The 17,350-nt window shown below is 36.4% G+C and overlaps 1 protein-coding gene across 1 annotated transcript; it reads left to right on the top strand.

Annotated features, from left to right (window-relative positions):
* Positions 1–10,262, top strand: LOC131440447 (uncharacterized). Its single transcript, XM_058611731.1, has 3 exons — positions 1–372; positions 8,177–8,713; positions 8,770–10,262. Exons 1-3 carry the CDS (start codon positions 342–344, stop codon positions 9,309–9,311), a joined length of 1,110 nt encoding a protein of 369 aa, XP_058467714.1. The 5' UTR covers positions 1–341; the 3' UTR covers positions 9,312–10,262.
* The last annotated feature ends 7,088 nt before the right edge of the window (positions 10,263–17,350 follow it).

Here is a 17,350-nt window from a genome sequence, read left to right as displayed (position 1 = left end):
ACGAGAACGGCAACAAAACTAAAACCAATGCGAAGTCAAAACAGCGAAAGAAGTATCATTCCTGACATAGACGTGTTCAGTTGTGTCTTGTAAACCAGTTCGACAAATCGTAGTTATTTTCCTGCTTCATTTAAGTTTTGTTCACCTTTGTCGTGTGCCATTACATAGTATATCAGTTACTTCCAGTGATTTTTAGATGTTTTGTTAAAGCCTGCGTTGACCGTTTTGAAGTTGAGTTGTGTTTGATTATAATCCAATTGTACATTGTTATTGATTTGAATCTGAAGGTGCTCAAAGTACCAAGCAACTGCAACTGCTTCTAAAAGTACAACTGGAGGGATATGTCCAAGCCGAAGGTGCTCATACTTGGAGGTAAAGTTTTCAAAACTTATTAGTATTAAGTGCAATGCTCTTAATACAGGTAATATAATTTAATAGCTGATATCCCTTTTTTGTTCTCGCTTCGAATGAACTCCCGTTGACACAACGTTACTTGGCGAAAGAAAAAGATAATGTACCAACACAAGCGAATGAACTCGGTGTAAATGAAGCACGATAATCTTCAAGTCATCGACGTTCGATATCATTCAAGGTTGAACAAACCGGGATCTTCGATCCTTGAAGTTAGTTGAATGTGTATGAAATGCAATTAGCGCTATTATGAAGTGGAAACTCAGAACTTTATTTATTGATCAGGAATTTCTTTTGCAAGTACTCCGATCTTGCGATATTTGGAGATCAACATGAAGTATGGAAAAAGTTTAAACAAAATTTTAAAATTGAATTGTTGAAATTATATAATTCTTCATATCATTATCTTTGTGAGGCTAAATTTAGTCTGACTTTCTCAAATGACCTCAAATGTCTTTTAGATTACAGGTAAAGTGGTGTTTTAGAACGTCTTCGATGAAATCTGCTTTGTAATTGTGGCAATATTCCTAATTGACACATACGTTCAGGCCCGTGCGCAGGGGGTGGGGGGGGGGGGGGGTTTGGGGGTTTTAACCCCCCCCCCCCCCCCCCCGCATGAAGAATTTTTTTTAAATTAATGTCGTTTTCGTTTTTAAATTGCACTACACTGGTGTAGCGAAAGCTGCACTGAAACCGTTCGTTTTTGCCAATTGCACTACACCAGTGCTACACTTTTTCTGCACCGATACCACTGGTGTAGCACTCATCAAAAGTTTGGTGTAGCTCTGTGCAATGGAATCATGTATTGTAGTCAATGGTTACTGTTTATGTTTTCGTCATTTTTGTTCGTTTATTCAAGCCTCAGTGTAGCACTGCACCGGTGTAGTGCAAGTTAAAAACGAAAACGCCATAAGTTTCATGAACAATGGAGTACTTATTATATTAAAGTGCAAATAACTTGACAATTCATACTACGTTTTCAGAATTTTTTTACAGTTTCAATATTGTGGATGACGCAACTTTCTTTTTCAAATTTTGGCGCCTTTCCCACTTTCTGTCAAGTGTTACTGGAAATGCAGTCATCGATGTTACGCATTTGTATAGTGCGTGCCCGAAGTACCGACTACCACCGCTCTCAATAACGCGCATCTTTTCTCTAGAGTAAAGCCCAATACTCACATGCAGGGTAACTATTTCTTTTATCGTTTTCGCTAAAAAATGTTCGACAAAATTGCCCCCCCCCCCCCCCCCCTTTAATGATTTCTGCGCACGAGCCTGTCAGAATTCGTTTTACATTGTCAATATAGCGGATGAGGCGCCTTTTCGCCTTTTGGACACCCACCACTCCCCTTGAAACCCCCCCATGGATGATTCCTGCGCACGGGCCTGCATACGTTATATTGTTACTATCTTGCATAAGCATCCATTCATTTTTTAAATTTTTGTCTGATAATATAGCAAATTGAAATTCTGATATAATGACAATAATGTATAAAATATGAATACTAGTCCTATTTGACAAAAACCCCGGAATGAGTTTCTGCATAACACTATTCAATACTATCTATTTCATACATTATGTTTAGAATAATACAAAAAAATATAAACAAATTTATCACAACTATTTCATAATTTTGTAAAAAAGGCCCAATGTCAGCCATTGATTCAATGAATTGTATCTATTGCTAACTATTTTTGGTTCAAGACTGCTCTATTTTCAAGGTATGCATATAGCTTCAATGTTTTTTACAAAACGTTACAACTAGACGCAAAAAAATATTACATGAATTACCATTACATTAAATTATGCTTGAAGTCACCATTAAAATATTTCCAAGAAAATTCCCGAAACCACTCTACTTCTCCACTGCAATAATATTGCCTTTAATTGTGATTCATTTTAACAAATTGGATGACGCTTACCCAGTGAGAGCGAAACCAGCCTTGAAGTTGATAATTAATTTCAGGTTCTCAACATCATTCCAAATTATTTTGCTCGTGACATTTTCCACGGCTTAGTGTTTCAGAATGTATGGCATTTTTTCCACCAAACAAATGTCGTAAATGTCCCTGAATGACTAAGTATTCAAAAGATCCTTGATAAAAAACCGACCCAGGCCCGGAGGGACGAATGTTATATACCATTCGACTCAGCTCGACGAGCTGAGCAAGTGTGTGTTTGTATGTGTGAGTGTATGTGTATTGGCTAAACCGTTTTTCACGAACTTAGATTCATTTAGATCCGAATTCTGGTTCCGGAATTACAGGATGATATGCACCCAAAATGTGAAATTGATATCACTTAATTTCCTCGAAGATGGTTAAACCGAGTTTTACAAACTTAGATTCCATTTAAAGGTCTCATGGTTGCTAACAAAGTTCTGGAATTTCATATGTATTCAACTTCCGGTTCCGGAAATGGGAAAATAATGCACCAAAAATGTGAACATAATGTCACTCACTTTTCTCAGAGATGGAAGTTCTCAAGATGGCATAAGAATGTCCCAATTTTCATTCCGATCAAATAAACCATTGATAGCAGGGCCGGTGAAAGAGGTGGGTACGGTGGGTAGTACTATCCACCCGAAAATTCCAAAGATGGATAATTACCCACCTGAAATTTCTAACGAAAAATAATAGTAATATTAGTATGATTTTTAACAATAAAAGTAGTTTTATTGTAACTGAGAATAATAAATAAAATCAGAATTATAAAATGCTAGTACTCAAGGTAGAGCAAGGATGTGAAGATATACTACAAAAAGGTGCGGCGTGAAAATGGTCATTTGAGCATGCAGAAATCTTTTAGTGACTTAACTTTTATCTTCAACCAAAGGGGTCGAGTTTAAGCATCTCATTCATGCAAATCACTCGAGTCTCTGGTATGGTCGGATAGTAAGTGGTAAAATACCTTTATCGGTACTTCCCGGCATACCAGAGACTCGAGTGATTTGCATTGATGAGATGCTTAAGTTCAACTCCTCTTGCGAAAGTTAAGTTAGTAAAAGATTTCAGCTTGCTAAAATCAACCTAGTCACATCTCGCCTTTCCATTCTTTATCTTCACATAGATGAAATCACTCAAAATTTTTTTACGTAGGATTGCGTCTTTGTTTTCTACACAGGGGTACACATTCAAAATATAGAAGTAAAACCATATAGACAGTGGTTAGGTTTTGAACATCTACAACTCAACCACGAACAATGTCTAATTCTTCCTGTTTTTCAAACCATTGTCATTCCTTTAATTGATATGACGGTTTCGTATACATAAGTTCACGGTTTTCATATGATTTCTGCTCTTCAATGAGTGCGTTCGCATTTGAGAAAATTACTCACAGAAAACCAAATTCAGTGTCGAATCGACTTGCACTCTGCGCGGTTCGATACTGCCGTAGATAAGGTTGCTTACACATCGTCCAAAAAGTGCAGGAACTAACTATGAAAACAACATTTCTTTAGCAAAATTTCTTTATTTTGTATCTAAATTTTTTATATCATACTTATAGAATGATTTGTCCACGGTCTTAAAATAGGCTTCAGTTGCGGCGATGACTCTCTCAGATAATCAAATGACAAGTAGTCGCTGGGGGCTAGGTTATTGAGAATATGGTGGGTGAAGAAACAGATCGGTGCCCAAAACGTTCAATTTGGCCATTATTTTCAATGACTTGTGGCACGTATTGGTTAAAGATGATATTTTTATGCTTCATATGAGGCCGTTTTTACGATTCCATACTTCAAACGCATTAATAACTAAAAACTTTTGTTGATACTTCCTTTTCAAGATAGTCGACGTTAATTATATCTCGAGCATCTAAAAACTGACGCCATACATGCCATACCTGTTGCGTTTTCCCCGTCTAAATGTTGAAACAACTCCGGAGAAAAAAAGATAGATCCATGTATCGTCCACTGTTTCATACCAACGCAAGAAATCCTTTTTATTGCGACTAAACAGTGCCGACCAGCTCTCTGGATTGTTGATGCGTTGTTGCTTTTTATAGATTGAGAGCGAACGAGGCACCTATTTGGAAAAGATCTTTTTCATGCCCAGATTTTCGCATACGATCATAAAAGCACTTCCAGTTCAATCGGACTTTGATTTTGTGTTCATCCATAACGATTATCAAAACTTGCTCACATTTTTCCGGATGACTGCTTAATTTAATCACGTTAAAATCAGAATACCATAAATTTTTGTTTTTAATCTGAGTGTGGGTAACACTTCTTAATCCATTGCCGGACTTGCCCGGTTTTTCCTTATAGGAAGCAATGTTTTATCAATCAACGGAATTCGTTATTTTTAAGTTTTCGTAAATCAAAAAGTAACGTCACTTATATGTCGGTAAGTTTAGTGTTTGTGGTGCGATTGACGTGAAAATTTGACACTTGTCTTCTGAACGATGATGGTAGTTTGACATTACAAACGTCATCTCAGTTGGTCCCGGGACTGTTTTTTAACAATGTGCTATGCACATCAGCGGCTTGATTTGTTTTGTGCACCGTTCGATTCGCCCGGGTTTGCGGTTCAATGCATACGGCGCTGGTCTTATAAGCCAGTTGTCATATTCGAACCCCGACGTGGAATGATTCATAGTGTCAGTAGGATCGTAGTACTAGCCATAAAATGATTCTGTATGCTAAGAATCGGCTGCGAAGTCTGTTGAAACAGAAAGGCCAAATTCCACAGAAGGAATGTGTAATGCCAAGACATTGCTTTCGATTCATGCGAGACATCTTTCACCAACTAAACGTTCAGGGTAACCAAAATTCTCAAAGAAATAATTTCGAAAATTTGCAAACACAAATAACTGCTGACTTAATATTCCAAACAAAATATTGGCAGAAATTTTGTAGTTTGGTATTGTATTTAACCCTTAAATGCGCAATTCTGAATAACGGCGTATTGGTTTTTCGATCGAATATGGTTCGGACGATCAAAAAAACGATACGTCGTTATTCAGAATAAGGGCGAATACTTCAAAATAGTGAGTACAAATAATTACCCACCTGGGCTTAATATGTTTCACCGGCTCTGATTGATAGTCCCATAAATGATTTGCTGAATTTTATCCACGTCCGACTACCGGTACATTTTTTCCAAAATTCAAATCGTCATAGAAAACCGTAAAAAAATGTGTAGGTCATATTAGTGCATGGAACCGAATGTCACTATGCCGATATCCAGCTTTCGGTTCCGGAAGTACCGGCAATAATAATCAAATATGATAAAATGGAGCTCACTTCACTTTCTCACATATGATTGAATAGATTTTCACTAACTTAAATTCAAATGTAGTGTATCAATATTGTAGTATTTTGCAACAGGAGTCTTCAAAACTATTTTCTGAACTTTTTTAAATTTTAGTATTTCGGGGAATTTCTGCTATACAGGAAAAAGTGAAAATGAGAAAGACATCATTACACCACTAGGTGGATTAAAACAGGTTTTTATTCATATTTTTTTTTATTTCGTCTCATTTGCGCTTCGATTTAACGTGACATTTCAATTGAAATTTGTTGTTTCTGCTGGTTAACGGACAAACGAACCGACTTCAGCTATCCCGACTCGCAGTTTCCGGTTCCGAAAGTCCGGTTCAGTGGTCAAAAACTTTAGAAAGAAACATACTTAATTTTCGCAGAAATGAATGATTGATTTTCACAAATATAGATTCAGAGAAGAACTTACGGTTTCATAGGTCACTATAAAATCCGATTTTCCGTTCCGGAATTAATAGATGATGAGTGTTAAATTCTTCAAATCGTTGTTGTTTGTTTTAATTATAGAGAATTTGGTCTTAAGCTCATTCGTCTCTTCGGGCCAGAAAAGTTTTCAGATCCTACGTGGGGTATTGGGGATCGAACCCAGGTAGGCTGCGTTAAAGGCATCGACTAACCCATCACGCTATACGAGTCCCTCTTCAAACCGTGAAATCTACGAACAGTCAAAACAAAGTCAATTTGTAGTTGACTGTCGATCGAACTGACTTCGGCTCGCAGTTCCCGGTTGCGAAAGAACCGGAAATAATTACCAAAAGCTTCAAAAAATAACTCACTCCATTCCAGACTGATTCACGAATTTAGATTAAAATAGAAGGTCTTGTGGTCTTATAGGTTGATATTGAATTTTAGCCGACTTTCGGTTCCGAAGCTAACGGGTGATATATGTTCAATATTTCATTGAAGGTGATGCAAAAATTATAAATAATCTTCTGAATGTGATTCATAACAGTTTCAACTTGTATTTTATGCTGGTTGACGAATAAACGAACCAAATTCGGTTGTTTCAACTTTCAGTACCTGGTTCCAGAAGTATCGGAAATAGTGGTCTTAACCTCTCAAAAACAATATCACTTAATTTTCGCAAAGATGATTGTACCGACTTTCACAAATTTAGACTTAATTAGGTCTTACGGTCTCATAACTTGCTATTTAATTGTATCTAGATTCGATTTCCGGTTCCGGAATTATAGGATGAAATGTGTTTAAAATTTCAAACTGTCATTCGAAGCAAATATGCAAAAACGTATTTTTTCAAAATTTGGTTCAAAACTGTTACAATCTATAGGTTATGCTAGATATTGGCCAAACAATTTTCTTGTTTTTATTCAATTGTTAAAGTATTTTGGAATATCGCACAGTAGCATTTTTGAGAATATAAATAACATGAGAAATGTGTCATTACATCACTAGGTGGGATCGCGTTTATTCGATTCCCGTTGCTCTTTAAATACTTTAAATACTAGCAGTATTAAACTCAATTGTATACACATCACTACTTACGAGCAACAGACGGAGAGGAAACTCATGAAAATGCATGAAACTGCGAAAAATGAAAATTATGCGAAAAAGTTTCGGACAGGCGAAGGGGACTCGAACCTTCACCCTTCTCTTTACCGGGAACATGCTCTAACAACTACGCTATTCAGGAACTTGTTTAGAACACGTTCCAGAACGCAACTGATGGAATAGTGTTAAAATTCCGCGTGATACTGCACACAAACCGAGTGAGATTCAACTACTACCCTAGCTACTGGCTGAACTCTTCGAAAACTAATACTCGGGATACTGTCCCATCTTCTTTTGTTTATCGCTAGCAGGATGATTTAGAATTGTTATCTTGTGTCTTGCTGTTACATGTCTTTAAACAGTTATATGTTCTGTCCACAGGCACGTACGGCTCCCAACCTTCATAATGTTATAAATAAAAATTTAATACTACTTTCCATTTCTAGATTTTTGTAGTTCATGAGTGTATTTCAAATACAATTCTATATTATCAAACCAAAAAGATTTAGATTGGGGAAATAATTCAGCATCATATTCAATCAAAACTATTATTTTGTAATCGAATACAGCTCAAAGACAGCAACAAAAAATTAACAGAAATAGAGAGTGAGCCAGACTGGTGATGCGATATGGGAACTGATCACTTGCGAGTAGGATGGCGTAAGGGTAGGGATTGTCAATTGAATTTCGTGTGCGCTCGAGCACAGCTGAACATGTTCGATATCTTCTGTTCAATTAGACTGTTTCTTCGTGTGTTTCACATGCAGGATAGTTTAGTTGACAAAACGATACATACATACAGGAGAATTCACGTGTTCGTGTCTCGTCTCAGCGGTATTTTCTTCGCAAAGTATTCATTTCGTTGTTGTGTCAGTCTTTTTTCTATTCATTTTATCATTTGATACTGGTAAAAACCTAATTGTTAGTACCATGATTTAACACACCAATGTCATATGTGTTGCTTTAATTTACAGGATGTGGTTTTATTGGACGACATATGGTAGCCTACTTGGAGACACATGAGTTAGCAGAGAAGATTAAAATAGTGGACAAAACACCACCACAAATGGCATGGTTGAACAATCGGCATGCAGAAGCCTTTGCAAGCGCACGGGTAGAGTTTTGTAGTGCCAATCTTATAAATATAAACTCTTGTCAGAATGCCTTCAAAACGGACGATCCGGACGGCTGGGATTATGTGATCAATTGCGCTGCAGAGACAAAACCGGGCCAAACTGATCCAGTCTATCAGGAGGGGATTCTCAAGCTGACGTTGAATTGTGCCAAAGAAGCTGTGAAATATCGTGTAAAACGATTCGTCGAGCTGAGCTCGGCCAGTATGTACTCCAGTGAAAAGATACCGCAGAAAGAAGACTGTCCCATTGAACCTTGGACAATGGTAGGTAAATACAAAGCACTGGTAGAACAAGAGTTGAACAAGATTGAAGGACTAAAATTTACAATTCTAAGATTACCTATTTGTTACGGTACAGGCGATAGAAAGGGGCTGAGTAAGTAAATATATGTCAAATGATCGAAATAGTATAATACCATGTATTTTTAACAGCACCTCGCATCATAATCGCTGGGATTTACAAATACCTCAACGAAACAATGAAACTGCTCTGGACTGGCTCAATGAAGATGAATGTAGTTCATGTAGAGGATGTTTGCTGTGCTCTATGGTATCTAGTGCAAAACGAGAAAACTATCGGTGAAACGATCAATATTTGTGATGACAGTGAAGCAACCCAAGATACGATAAGTGATCTTCTCTCAGATGTTTTCGGCATTAAGACTGACTACTGGGGCATCGCGCTATCCAGTATGACCAAGGTAGACATGGCCGGGGCAATCGAAGAAATCAATGATAAACATCTCGGCCCCTGGGCTGAACTTTGCCAGAAGGACGGTGTACTTAACTCTCCCCTTACACCTTACATGGACCAAGAACTGTTGCTTCACAAGCATCTCAATATAGACAACAGTAAACTGAAATGCTTGGGCTATGAGTTAAAGCATCCTACAATAAACCGGAGGTATTTGGAGGACATAATTAAAGATTTCACTGCAATGAATCATTTTCCCAGATCAGTGGTCGATATTTAAAGTTTTCCCTACTATTTGAAACTCAATTGCTCAATTGTGTTTGTGCGTAAAACGACAATGTGATATTGCATTTGAAATTTGATGACATAGTATTAAATTTAACAACAAGTAAAAAGAAGGAATAAAACAATTGGAAGCTATAAGCAATTCAGGGTTATTATCTAACGATAATCTTTTGTGTTTCTAATTACGGTGCAAAGTAATTCAAGATCATATGTGCCGTACGATTGGTTGAATAATTAAGTGAAACAGCAAAACATTACATAGTATGAAATATTGGCAAATGTTTATATCATGTAAAGAAATCCGAACTATTGATTGTTGATCAGTAACTCCCATGTATTAGTATATTTTCCAGATTTTTTTGGATAACGTGTTAGGAACTTCTTTTCTCAGTACTTATCCAGCTCAAGTAAACAAATACATGTTAAAAAATCGATTGCAGAAATGCAGAATCATAACCTTGATACAAGGCTGGGTTCATATAGAAGATGGCAGCGTTCGGTTATTAATACCTAAACTCGATTGATGGATGATAAAACTGATGGTTTATTATTAAAATCTAAACAACTTTTCATACAGACAACTTTAATGGCCAATTTACCATTTTTACGAGAAAACTATGTACTACTGAGAAGTGTTAGTGCGTAGTGAGAAGATAAAGTATTTTTGTTCAACAAACGATATTGCTTAAGAGTAAACGGAAATGTTTTACATTTTCAAAGTTTATCCAGTCGACTACGAAACTTCAAAAGTTAATCTAAACCACTTCAACCAATTAATTAACCCAGAAGATGCAATCCATAATGATACTTATTATTGACTATTAGTTATGAAACATATAGTGATCTTTCTTATTCCCAGAAGGTGACGAAAATGTTATTCAATTATTTCAAAAGAGTAGACAATGTGCCTAAAATAGTAGCAAATAAACTAGTAAAACAGAAACAATTTTAAATGTTTTTCTTATGGAACGATTTTAGCCTTTGTACTGAGCAATACGAAAGTATCAATTTTGTTTTCTCCTGTAAACGCCAGGTTTACTTCTAATAATCTTTCGATAAATAGCATTGTATGTTTCATAGACGTTTTCCGAAAAAGTTCTTTCGCAGATTGATCACACGTCAAAGATGTCGGGGTATGCACCAAATTTTGAGCCTATGCGCCGTGAACTGCTTTTCATGTTCAATTATGGGACTCGTGGAAGTTTTTTTTGCAACCTGTCTTTAACACATCGAGCATTTGAAACGTGATTTCGAAAATTCAAAGACGAAGATTTCAGCCTTAGCAATGCCGCACGCCCTAAAAAGCGAAAACTGTTTGATGACGACGAATCGCATGTACGAGAGTTTTTACTTATGTATCTAGCCTAAAAATGAAAACAGTATTATATTTGATCGAAAATGGTTTTAGTGATGATCAATACACTTTTGCATAAGCTTGAACAAATTTTCATAACATTTTTCCACACTTCTTGAGGTACCCCCAAAACATGGTTTTTGAACGCTTCAACAGCTTCTCCAGGAGTATTGAATCGCTTTCCACGCAGTATATTCTTCACAGTAGGAAACAAGTAGAAGTTGTTAGGTGCCAAGTCAGGACTATATGGCGGGTGACTTTTGGGTGCTCAAATATTTGGTTGTTTGAGCCGATGTGTGAGAGCTTGCATTATCGTGATGAAGAATGATTTTGCGCCTTGCGTTCGTTTCCACTATTTTACGAAAAACTTCTAGCAAACAAATGGTGGTATACCATTCAGAATTGACAGTCTTACGATCCTTTAAAGCAACGGTAGCGTCATGTCCATTTACACCGAAAAAACAAGCCACCATTTTCTATGAAGTGCTTCGAACGCGAACAACTTTTGTTGGATTTGGTTCTACTTGGAACACCCACACAGTCGACTGCTGTTTAGTTTCGGTCTCATATGAGTTAATCCATGTTTCATCACCTGTATAGATGTTATACACCAAATTTGAAGCACAACGATAGATTTTTTCAGCATTTCTTTGCATCAATTGTCACGAGTCTTTTTTTCGAGCGATTGTCAAATTATGTGTGATCCAACGTAAATAAATTTTTTCACGACAAAATGTTCATGCAAAATAACGTATAAGCTTTTCACACTAATGGCCAAGGCTGCCTCCATTTCACGGTACGTCACATGGCGATCTTTCATTATCAGATTTTTCACAGTATCTATGTTTTCTGGCAAAACAACTGACTTTGGGCGACCTTATTCAAATTCATCGGCAAGCGAATTACGACCACGATTGAATTCGTTATGCCAGTTTTTTACAGTCGCATAGGATGGTGCTACACTGCCAAAAGTCGAGCTAAGTTGATTGAAGCACTACCAAAGTTGATTGAAGCACTCTTGTCTTGATAATCCACGACGAAAATCGTAATAAATCATTGCACAAAAATGTTCACGATACAATTCATTTTTTGCTGAGGTAAACAAAATAAATAGCGCTCAAATGACAGAATGTCCGGCTAAGTACATAAGTAACAACCTACGTATTATTGGAAGAAGATGACAAGCAACGACGGCTTGCAGAAACTGTCAACGGCGTTCGCAACCAACAACAAATGAACGATTTCGTATTATTGTATTATTATTGTAAAATCCAAGCATTTGATGAATTGTGGCATATGTGATGCCTATAAAACCACGAACATTTTGCCTTTCTCATATAGAAAGGCTATGCAATCGCTGTGAAAACCGATTTTACAACCGAGACCCGGTTTTTCACAAACTCTTATGGTCCTATTGTCTAATGGTCCCATAGACTGCTATTGAATTTTATCCCGATCCAACTTCCGGTTCCTGAATTACAGGATGATGAAAAATGAAAAAAATCGTCACTCACTTTTATCAGAGAGGGCTAAACCGATTTTCACAAACTTGAATTCAAATGATCCCATAACTTGCTGTTGAATTTCATCTTTATCCGACTTCCGGATCCGGAATTACAAGTTAACATATGCAAATTAATGAGAAAATGCGAACTCAATTTTCTCGAAAATTCGATCCGGGTCCAGTATTACAGCGCGATGATTAAAAAAAAAAATAATTTCACAAGTGCAAATTTTTAAAAATTTGCTGGTAAATTCATCTTGTTGAAATATCTTGTTAGTTAGTAAATATATAAATCTACTTTGGGACCACTGGTCCACGGTTTCGGGTTCCGAAAGCTTCGATATTAAGTGTAGAAAAATTCCACAAAATGAAACTCACTCCGATTTCTCAGCAACGGTTAAACCATTGTCTTGAAAAATAGTGTTTCATCTAGATCCGACTTCTGATTCTGGTTGTAGAACGATGAATGTCAAAATTTTCAAACCGTCATACAAAATGACGATGCAAAACCGATACATCTTGGTACGAAAGAAGAAAACACCATCGCCTTGCGAACGAAGCACACAGCGTGCTTTGTTCGATTTCGTATAGCGTGTAAGGAAGAATGAAAAGAGAACAAAAACTTACAACGTTTTCGAAACACAACCGAATTCATCGTGATCACATTGATAATAATAACATAACGAAGAATCCCATCACAATGCATGTTTCATTATACTGCTTGAAAAGTATTACTACCCATTTAACCCATTTAGGATTCGATCGAACCACATTTGATCGAAAAATCAATACGTCTAGTGTGTTTATAACTATTTAAACGTTTCATGCCAAAGCCGAAAATCTGTATTGAGCATGAATTTCTATTCAATATCAGTACATTTTTTCAAATATAAATATTACGTCGTGACTTATTTAGTTTTACATGTGTCTAACTATTTTTCACTTGTCACTTTGACACGATTGGCTACCCAACCATAAACGAATACATATTACGTCTATCTTTTCAGTATAACGAAATAGTTTTATTTGGTATTGCTAAGATTGAATTAGGAGCTTCAATGCCAAGACTGAATACCAAAATTTGTTTCAATCCACCTAGTGGTCTGAAGATGCCTTTCCCATATTACTCATATTCTCATAAATAATGCTGTAATACTCTTCAAAAAACTTTTCACTGACTCTTGAATAAAACAAAAAAGTTTATTCCACAAATTCAAACAGTTTTGAGCTTTTAGTAGAAATTCGGTGAAAACGGTGTAGCCGGGTCCGCATATAAAAATTGCTCCCAAACAGAAATCAAATTGATTTGTTATTTGGAAGGGTTTGTATTGGAGATGATTTTAACTCTTTAAATTTAAATTTTAACAAACCCTTTGTGGAGTTAGGATAGTTCTTCTGAATCAGAAATATTTTAGGCATTATGGAAAACCATTCTGATTTTTTTCAGAATTTTTCAAAAAAAAAGTTTCGATTTTTTTTATTCGCACTTACAATTTTGGTTCCACTCTATATTTTACAGCAAAAATAAATCATTCATAAGTTCAGGTTTTCAAAAAAGGCGAACGAGTAAAATTTAAAAAAAAATCAATCGAAAAAGCATGCGTCCCGAAAAAAATCAGGTGGAGACGCATGGTATTTAGTTCTAAAATCGGATTGTCTTGATTTAGCTAGCAATAATGTAGGTAAACAATTCATTTGCACGCAAGAGAGAGAACGTTTCGAATCGGCTTCCCCAATAGAGATTCCGGAAGGTTGTTATACTTTTCCTAGGTTTTTCCGCGGAATGTCGCCTTCCGAATTGATGAGCAACCACGAAGCACATAAAGACTGTCCCAGAAAGTATGGACGCACTTTGATTTCGTTGTAAATAATTCACAAGTGTTAGATATTGAAATTTTATTCGATATACTGATAATATTAGACTACAACAACAGAATATTATTCTCAACATTTGCTAGTAGGATAGCTGGCGCACCTTCTTGCGAACGTTCCTCATTAAATTCCGTACAGACTTCTTGGCGACAAGTTTTGACACTTTTTTCCAATCTTTGAACTGTTGAATGGTTTCGGCTGCCGAGACATGTTTTCTAAGACGTGCTTTCGTTAATGCCCAAAATTCTTCAATTAGTCGAAGTTGTGGGCAATTTGGTGGATTCATATCTTTTGGGACGAAAGTGACATTTTTGGTAGTATACCATTCTACCGTTGATTTCGAGTAGTGACAACAGGATCCTTGTGGCCCCGCTTATATGTTCGCACTATCGTTTTTAAACTGATTTTAGTTGTTTGTTTACGCAGAATGTTTCGACACTGAACGGCTTTGAGGTTAGGTTTGTTCATCATCTGTTGTGGCAGACCTGCCCCATAGGAATATGACGAATTTGCCCCGTCATGAACCGATTGAAAGATGGTAGTACTATGTTGCTAATACATCAATTATCGATATAGAATTTTTAAATTTTGAACTAAATATATACCAATAACATGACGTTAAAATGGAACATAAACAAATTCAGAATAATTGAAAATTCTTATTCGGTAGAACGGCGCAATCTGGTTTGTTTGGATTTCATGACTAAATAAAATCTAAACAACCTGGGTAAATCGTGCTAGGCGTTCGAGCGTGTGTAAATAACATAAGAAATGCAATTCTTTTATTATTATCTATTACTTCAATACCCAAGACCTGATTTCAAGTTGTAGATGAAAACGCATGGTATTTAGTGTTGAAAACGAGCCGTGTATGATTTCAGAATTAAATAACATGCGTCTTCATTTGATAATAATTTGATGGAGACGCATGGTTTTTCGATTGATTTATTTTATTAGAAGTCTGATATATCAGACATTTTTAAAAATTTGAAAATAATACAGTGTGATGTACTCTTGAATGATTTATTTTTGATGTAGAATCTAGAGTGGTACCAAAATTGCAAAGTGCAAACAAAAAAAGATCGAAAATTTTACATTTTATTACATGAAATACATTTTGAAAAATTCTGAAACAAAATCAAAAAGATTACCATTAAGGTCTGAGGCCAGTGTGTTTTAGGGTGTTTTAGAGGACTATTTTCACTCTTCAAATCTGATTTTCTTAGAAACGGTGACGAATATCAAAAAACCCCGAAATTTCAGAATGTTTCATTGACTTTAGCGGTCGGGAAAGTCTTTTTTCTGAAGGAAGAATTGCATAGCTGAAAACGGCAACTTTCAACTTGTTCATCGCCTTCAAAGGCATGCATCAAAAATCTATCCTGAGAATGTCTAGATAATTTAATTTAGATGCGATTAGTGCATAAAAACATAGATGTTGTCGCGATAAAAATGAAGTAAATGTTATTTTTGTGAAGGTAAGTCGATTTCTATACACGCGCCATTTTTTCTGCTCCAGTTTCCTGGTAACGTAACGAAAAATGAGAAAAATAAAATCGGCTCAGCAAGGCTGCCAAACAAGCGATAGCATATATGATTATATATGTCAATCCCATTCGATCGATTGATGTAGTCAAACTTGTAACCGAAAATATCGAAACTTTTCTGGCCACTCAGCTCATCGAGAGTAATTTTGCACACATGCAAGAAAGCATGGAGAGAAATGTAATACTATATATCAATTCAAGTTTGGGGGTAGTTTTTATATGCTTAACCCGGTACACTCTCTAAACACGCTATACCCTGTGATTACGGAAACAGAAGTCGGATCGTAATGAAATCATGAGTAGTCTACGGGACCATGAGATCTTTCTTTTGAACCTAAATTTGTGAAAATCGCTTCAGCCAGGGAAAATGTCTGAGAGTGAGTTCCTTTTTTTGAATTTTTGACCATTGATTCCGGTACTCCCGGAACCGGAAACTGAGAACAGATATATCCTGAAATCAATGCTTCTTACCATCGACTAACAAGATGTACACAATAAGTTTCTGTTTTTACAGGCTTCGCAGAAGATTCGTAAATGTACAAGATGGTACATGGTCAAGATTCTACGATCCTAAATATCCTTTCGAATCGGTTCTTCAACATAGGTCATTTAGCTCACAACATGACCTGCCGAGCTGATGCTGCAATTTATCCAGGCTTTAAAATCTTTATAAAATTGGGATTAGTTAAACTAGGAAAAAGTTCAAAATTCTACTACAACAAAATTTTTATGCGTTGTCTTCCTCAAAAACATTCTTTCGAATAGTTGTTAAATGTAGAACAGAAATTCTTCAATATTAAATAATTGTGCACAAAAAAGCATTATGGTAACGAGAAAATCAATTCCCAATTTGGTGGTACTTTTTGAAGGGAAAACCCGAATAGCATCTGTACCTCAAAACCTATGGTCTAAATACGGGGTCGCACTATTTAACTCAAAACCGAAGGTTTTTACTTTTCTCATATAGAAAGTATATACTATCACTGTGAAAATCGGTTTTGAAGTGAGTTAGGATTCCAACAAAGCTCCTGAAATTTCTTTGGATCCGACTTCCAGTTCCGGATACAGAGTGTGAAAATTTCATTTTCAAGGGAGTTTTGTCATAAGAGACCACGTAAAAAGAAGCAAGTTACTGAAAATTAATTAGTATATGTTTTCTAGTTTGTAGAGCTCGTGAGTTGACGACCAAATGAACTCAATTCAGTTATACCGGTCTCTGATTTCCAGTTCCGGATGTACTAGGAATAGTGAATAAAATCTCCAAAATGAAACTCACCCTGATTTTTCGGATGACCTTATTGATTTGCGCATACTTTGATTAACATAATAGTTCATCTGGATCCAACTTCCGGTTCCGGTAGACCGGCATTATAAAGTAATGTCGCACCCAGGATCAGTGCTGCAACATTTCCTCTTGTCAAATCTGTTCGACATCATCCTCCGCTGCATATTATTCTTGAGGCTAAACGTTAGTCCAGTATCCGTGACGCACCTGCCATCATCAGCTATAATTTTAAATGAGCCGACTATACTAGCATGACTGACTTCCTATCGAACATCGACTGGGATGAAATTCTTGACAACGATGATGTCAACGCTGCTGTTCAGACCTTTTCTAATGTTTTGATGTGTGCGATTGATTACTTCGTACCAAAACGGTCCAGGCGAAATTCTCGGCACCCGACGTGGCAAACTGTTGAATTAAGACATTTGAAAACTACCAAAAGAGCTGCTCTGAAACAATACTCCAAACATGG

The sequence above is a fragment of the Malaya genurostris genome, chromosome 1 (assembly GCF_030247185.1).
Source record: "Malaya genurostris strain Urasoe2022 chromosome 1, Malgen_1.1, whole genome shotgun sequence".
In the NCBI taxonomy this organism is placed as follows: Eukaryota; Metazoa; Arthropoda; class Insecta; order Diptera; family Culicidae; genus Malaya; species Malaya genurostris.
This window is presented reverse-complemented; position numbering and strand designations above follow the sequence as displayed.

Excerpts from the sequence above, each read along its gene's own strand:
- LOC131440447 (XM_058611731.1), top strand. The coding sequence starts at position 342 with ATGTCCAAGCCGAAGGTGCTCATACTTGGAG. Across the intron at positions 373-8,176 it reads GAAGGTGCTCATACTTGGAG|GATGTGGTTTTATTGGACGA; the intron begins GTAAAGTTTTCA and ends TTTAATTTACAG. Across the intron at positions 8,714-8,769 it reads AGGCGATAGAAAGGGGCTGA|CACCTCGCATCATAATCGCT; the intron begins GTAAGTAAATAT and ends TATTTTTAACAG.